This window comes from Besnoitia besnoiti (assembly GCF_002563875.1).
Source record: "Besnoitia besnoiti strain Bb-Ger1 chromosome Unknown contig00049, whole genome shotgun sequence".
Classification (NCBI taxonomy): Eukaryota; Apicomplexa; class Conoidasida; order Eucoccidiorida; family Sarcocystidae; genus Besnoitia; species Besnoitia besnoiti.
In genome coordinates this window covers 1-7,306 of record NW_021703943.1, presented here as the reverse complement: position 1 = coordinate 7,306, position 7,306 = coordinate 1, and the positions used below count along the sequence as shown (strand labels likewise).

Genomic DNA, 7,306 nt, shown 5'->3' with positions numbered 1-7,306 from the left:
TCAACAACGATGAAACTTATTTGGTTAACATAACAACATAGAAGGTAAAGCTGGATTACGTTCAAACTTTACACTGGATACGTTTCAATGTTAACTTACTAAATACCATGGGAGCGAAGAGAATCTAATATGTAACTCCGTTCATGGAAATCAAAAGAGCTTTCACTGATTGTATTTATGAAACGTGATTAGTTCACCTAGCCAACACGATCCGGTTGTTTGGGAATAATATCCCTATTTAAGGGATTGATATGTGCTACAATAACACAGTCGGTACGAAGTCGAAACAAGGTAGTTGATGGTGAACCAGTGGCTGAACAAACCTTTTTTATTGATTATGCTGACTTTAGTCCCGAGAAACTACAGTTCTGCTTAAACTGAGGAGTCAAGTAGGTACAAACCGTACAAGGATTAATTATGTCCATCTGTGCATCTAAGTTGAGACTATCGGTTATATATTTTAGACGCTAACTTCCCGGCTAAACTTTGACTTATTAAACCAGCCTGGGATCATAAAAGTACTATGTATGGTAAGATTGAGCGTGAACATTGGATGTCACCATGGTTATAGTTACGGTACATATAAAAATCTACAGTACGATTTGAGATTTGTTACGTGACGAGCGGTGTGTTTAAGACTAGTTTACATGCGCTCATTTTAATATGTAGTTATTTAACGAAGTTCTATTGTGCTAGCATGGTTTCGAGAACACACCAAATTTCCATGAGTCTATTCCGGGCACACCTCGTCTTTTATCGGTGTGCTCTCAATCTAAATTCATCTTATAACTTTGGTTTCTTAGTTGCAATTACCTTTGTACTCCAAATAATTACAGGTATCACTTTAGCGTTCCGATATTACTTCTGAAGCATCTTGTGCATTTGCTAGTGTTCAACATCTAGTTAGAGAGGTAGCAGCAGGATGGGAATTTAGGATGTTGCATGCAACAACTGCTTCTTTCGTCTTCTTGTGTATCTTAATACACATGTCTCGAGGTATGTATAACTCCAGCTATAGTTATTTAACTACTGCTTGGATGTCTGGTTTAGTTTTATATCTACTTACTATAGCCACTGCTTTCCTCGGTTATGTACTACCATGGGGACAGATGAGTTTTCTGGGTGCTACAGTCATTACTAATCTCCTTTCTCCAATACCATATTTAGTACCTTGGTTACTCGGTGGATACTATGTATCTGATGTAACATTAAAACGATTCTTTGTATTGCACTTTATATTACCTTTTGTAGGTTGCATTCTAATTGTATTACACATCTTCTATTTACATTTAAATGGTTCTAGTAACCCTGCAGGTATTGATTCCGCACTTAAAGTAGCCTTCTATCCTCATATGTTAATGACCGATGCTAAATGTCTATCCTATCTAATTGGTTTAATTTTCTTACAAACGGCTTTTGGTTTGATTGAATTATCGCACCCAGATAACTCCATACCAGTGAACCGGTTTGTAACTCCGCTTCATATCGTACCTGAATGGTACTTTTTAGCATATTATGCGGTGTTAAAAGTAATCCCATCCAAAACCGGTGTTTGTTAGTATTTATGTTATCAACATGTCAATGAAATATCAACAACGATGAAACTTATTTGGTTAACATAACAACATAGAAGGTAAAGCTGGATTACGTTCAAACTTTACACTGGATACGTTTCAATGTTAACTTACTAAATACCATGGGAGCGAAGAGAATCTAATATGTAACTCCGTTCATGGAAATCAAAAGAGCTTTCACGCTATCTCTAGTGCCTGTCGAGTCGCTCAAGGAAGATTTGATCCTGTATATGATTTAAGGGATGTAAAGGTGCTCAGGTCTAACCGTCGGGCCATCTGGATCCTCATATTCAAAGATAATTCTATTTAAGAAAGTTTTAGATAAACGACATGTGAAGAGTCGGACCAACTTTCACGCACGACGATAATTACCCGACAAGGATTTACCTACCTTTGGACCGTCATAATACAGCCGCCGTTTACATTTTACTGCACCGGGCAGGGATTATATACTATACCTCTACAGTGGTATTAGCAGTATCTAGTGTTGATGTACAACAGACGCTCTCCTTGTTCCACTACCTAACCATAATCTATTGTTCCAGATATTAAGGAATGTACGCTTCATATAACTACACAACGTTATGCCAAGAAGGATACCAGATTACCCTGATTATCTTTGTTATATTAATACATGGTGTTCAATTGGTTCTATATCCACAATAGTTATCATCTTAACTATGCTCTGCATTAAGTATAGTGGTATCCAGCGTATATTTGAAAAACCAACATTTGTATACAAGCTGTACGAATATCATGACATTCACTTTGGTAGTCGCCTTCTTAATGTTAGTCTGTACGGAATACTTAGGACTATCTCTTTATATTAATGATAATGCATTTGGTAATGGACTTTTCATCTTAACTGGTATACATTTTAGCCATGTTATTGTTGGAGCTATCCTTGTATTCTTCACTCAAAGTATCTATAGTTCTTTAGTTACTTACATGCCTACAAGCTCTATAATGCTAAGCAAATCTAAAGGTATGTTATGCAAGATCTTTACAGAACCATTCACTATTTTATATCTACACTTTGTAGAAACCATGTGGATATTAATCCACATTACATTCTATCTCTAAATCATATAACGGTCGTAAGGTACGCCGGGGATAACAGGTCAGATAATATTGGGAGTTCTAATCCTCGGATTGTATCAGCACCTCCATGTCGGCTCATTACTCCCTTGTTATTGAACAAGATTCAGTTAGGAACGCTAGTTCACCGTCAGATGTAATACGTGAGCTGGGTTAAGAACGTCTGGAGACAGTTTGTTCCCTATCTACCATATTATCTAATTGGTTTAATTTTCTTACAAACGGCTTTTGGTTTGATTGAATTATCGCACCCAGATAACTCCATACCAGTGAACCGGTTTGTAACTCCGTTCATATCGTACCTGAATGGTACTTTTTAGCATATTATGCGGTGTTAAAAGTAATCCCATCCAAAACCGGTGGTTTGTTAGTATTTATGTCCTCTCTCATTAACTTAGCTCTTTTATCTGAAATTCGAGCTTTGAATACTCGAATGTTGATACGACAACATTTTATGACTCGAAATGTAGTCAGTGGATGGTAATTATTTGGTATACAGTATGATCTTCTTGATTATTATTGGTAGTGCTATTCCACAAGCGACTTATATCTTATATGGTAGATTAGCTACTATCGTATATCTTACTACCGGATTGGTTCTATGCTTATACTAAATCAATAGTTATAATGACTACAGCTTCCAAGCAAACATGATTACCGTGATATTGAAATCCAACACTTTTAGCTGTCTTAAGCAGTCCAGTGGGTGGTGGTGTACTGCAATCATAAAGAACTTGGTTGTCTGTATCTCATAACCGGAGTCATCTTCAGTATTCTAGGAACTATAATGTCTTTGTTTATTCGATTTGAGTGAACACATAAGATCATCGAATTTAACGGTATGCTCCTGAAAGTAACGGTACAAGCTGTAAACAAAGGACTCCTTAACTTAAACTGAGGAGTCAAGTAGGTACAAACCGTACAAGGATTAATTATGTCCATCTGTGCATCTAAGTTGAGACTATCGGTTATATATTTTAGACGCTAACTTCCCGGCTAAACTTTGACTTATTAAACCAGCCTGGGATCATAAAAGTACTATGTATGGTAAGATTGAGCGTGACTATCGAATGAAACAATGTGCTCCAACGCTAGTCTAAGTCCTCTAACATACCTTTTACCTACAACTGTACGGAACGTAACAAACCTCCAGGCAAAGAACTTGGTATTCTGTTCTAATTCCCCGTGGTAAACACAGTCAACGAATGGCGGAAGGAGCATTCATATGTTATGCAGTGTCTTAGGAGAGATACTCTAGATTTAGCATTCATCTACAGCTACGGTAACTGTTGTGTTTTAAATAGCGGTTAACCTTTCCTTTTCCTTACGTACTCAGGGCATGCAATACCAATCAGATAACAACTGAAGCTAGACTCCATGTTACACTTACTAAAATGGGATTCCTAGGTTGATATAAACTACCTTTTTCTGGGGAGTATATACTACGAGTTGGACTACTGGTTTAGATCTTGAAGGTCTTTGTTTACCGGATCCAAGTTCTCTTGTGCTTTTCATGACCATCATGTTAAGTGCATTAAGTATAGTGGTATCCAGCGTATATTTGAAAACCAACATTTGTATACAAGCTGTACGAATATCATGACATTCACTTTGGTAGTCGCCTTCTTAATGTTAGTCTGTACGGAATACTTAGGACTATCTCTTTATATTAATGATAATGCATTTGGTAATGGACTTTTCATCTTAACTGGTATACATTTTAGCCATGTTATTGTTGGAGCTATCCTTGTATTCTTCACTCAAAGTATCTATAGTTCTTTAGTTACTTACATGCCTACAAGCTCTATAATGCTAAGCAAATCTAAAGGTGATGTTATGCAAGATCTTTACAGAACCATTCACTATTTTATATCTACACTTTGTAGAAACCATGTGGATATTAATCCACATTACATTCTATCTCTAAATCATATAACGGTCGTAAGGTACGCCGGGGATAACAGGTCAGATAATATTGGGAGTTCTAATCCTCGGATTGTATCAGCACCTCCATGTCGGCTCATTACTCCCTTGTTATTGAACAAGATTCAGTTAGGAACGCTAGTTCACCGTCAGATGTAATACGTGAGCTGGGTTAAGAACGTCTGGAGACAGTTTTGTTCCCTATCTACCATATTATCTAATTGTTTAATTTTCTTACAAACGGCTTTTGGTTTGATTGAATTATCGCACCCAGATAACTCCATACCAGTGAACCGGTTTGTAACTCCGCTTCATATCGTACCTGAATGGTACTTTTTAGCATATTATGCGGTGTTAAAAGTAATCCCATCCAAAACCGGTGGTTTGTTAGTATTTATGTTATCAACATGTCAATGAAATATCAACAACGATGAAACTTATTTGGTTAACATAACAACATAGAAGGTAAAGCTGGATTACGTTCAAACTTTACACTGGATACGTTTCAATGTTAACTTACTAAATACCATGGGAGCGAAGAGAATCTAATATGTAACTCCGTTCATGGAAATCAAAAGAGCTTTCACGCTATCTCTAGTGCCTGTCGAGTCGCTCAAGGAAGATTTTGATCCTGTATATGATTTAAGGGATGTAAAGGTGCTCAGGGTCTAACCGTCGGGCCATCTGGATCCTCATATTCAAAGATAATTCTATTTAAGAAAGTTTTAGATAAACGACATGTGAAGAGTCGGACCAACTTTCACGCACGACGATAATTACCCGACAAGGATTTACCTACCTTTGGACCGTCATAATACAGCCGCCGTTTACATTTTACTGCACCGGGCAGGGATTATATACTATACCTCTACAGTGGTATTAGCAGTATCTAGTGTTGATGTACAACAGACGCTCTCCTTGTTCCACTACCTAACCATAATCTATTGTTCCAGATATTAAGGAATGTACGCTTCATATAACTACACAACGTTATGCCAAGAAGGATACCAGATTACCCTGATTATCTTTGTTATATTAATACATGGTGTTCAATTGGTTCTATATCCACAATAGTTATCATCTTAACTATGCTCTGCATTAAGTATAGTGGTATCCAGCGTATATTTGAAAAACCAACATTTGTATACAAGCTGTACGAATATCATGACATTCACTTGGTAGTCGCCTTCTTAATGTTAGTTCTGTACGGAATACACGGATCGGATTCTTGTTGGCCTGGCACCTGTTTAGTAACTGGATGAACGCTTTTTACGCCTGGTATGCATGGATAATACTCGACTCTTCTATAGTTTAACCGCTACTGCTGGACTGTATATTATGTACTTACGGTAGTACTATCAAGCCTCTTCTTCCAAATAGATTTCATGGAAAACCTAAAATTCGCATGTTTGATTGACATTTAGCGCTAATTATACAATCAATCCAAGATATATTTATCTATCGCAGGTTCGGTCTAATGTCCCGTTATACTATATAGATCACATGGCTTCTGGTACTTTGAGATCATGCTAACGGCGAGAAGGGAAGTGTGTTTCAAAGAAAAGGATGTTTAGCCGGGAAGTTAGCGTCTAAAATATATAACCGATAGTCTCAACTTAGATGCACAGATGGACATAATTAATCCTTGTACGGTTTGTACCTACTTGACTCTCAGTTTAAGTTAAGGAGTCCTTTGTTTACAGCTTGTACCGTTACTTTCAGGAGCATACCGTTAAATTCGATGATCTTATGTGTTCACTCAAATCGAATAAACAAAGACATTATAGTTCCTAGAATACTGAAGATGACTCCGTTATGAGATACAGACAACCAAGTTCTTTATGATTGCAGTACACCACCCCACTGGACTGCTTAAGACAGCTAAAAGTGTTGGATTTCAATATCACGGTAATCATGTTTGCTTGGAAGCTGTAGTCATTATAACTATTGATTTAGTATAAGCATAGAACCAATCCGGTAGTAAGATATACGATAGTAGCTAATCTACCATATAAGATATAAGTCGCTTGTGGAATAGCACTACCAATAATAATCAAGAAGATCATACTGTATACCCAAATAATTACCCATCCACTGACTACATTTCGAGTCATAAAATGTTGTCGTATCAACATTCGAGTATTCAAAGCTCGAATTTCAGATAAAAGCTAAGTTAATGAGAGAGGACATAAATACTAACAAACCACCGGTTTTGGATGGATTACTTTTAACACCGCATAATATGCTAAAAAGTACCATTCAGGTACGATATGAAGCGGAGTTACAAACCGGTTCACTGGTATGGAGTTATCTGGGTGCGATAATTCGACATAGCTGTGATGTTAAGGAGCATAGGAGATGCTACACGCCTTAATTGGTACTGCATTGATATAATTATCGTACAAGCACTCAGCTAGTTATTGAGAGACACTCACGAGCCCAAAACCATAACTTCGTAATCTCAATGGTTTGTGATAGAACCATAACACAATGACAGTTCAACCCTGTATTATAAAATCCAGTAGACTCATGTCCTTGTCGTTTATATAAATCTATTAATGCTTGTCAAGTTCCTTGTATCTAGTTAGCTCATGCGTACTTAGGATCAGACCAAAAGAGTTCACTAATGGTACTAGAAATAGGAGATCGCGTTAGTTCTTGGGAAAACGACTTCCGAACCACCAATATATATTGGTACAAAGAAGTTACCA

General features: G+C 37.1%; 1 protein-coding gene across 1 annotated transcript; it reads left to right on the top strand.

Annotated features, from left to right (window-relative positions):
• Positions 1-4,194: 4,194 nt before the first annotated feature.
• On the top strand, positions 4,195-5,012 carry BESB_058270 (putative apocytochrome b; the record flags this gene model as incomplete). The annotated part of the gene is made up of 2 exons (XM_029364241.1): positions 4,195-4,260; positions 4,788-5,012. 2 exons carry the CDS (start codon positions 4,195-4,197, stop codon positions 5,010-5,012), a joined length of 291 nt encoding a protein of 96 aa, XP_029214927.1.
• Positions 5,013-7,306: the final 2,294 nt, after the last annotated feature.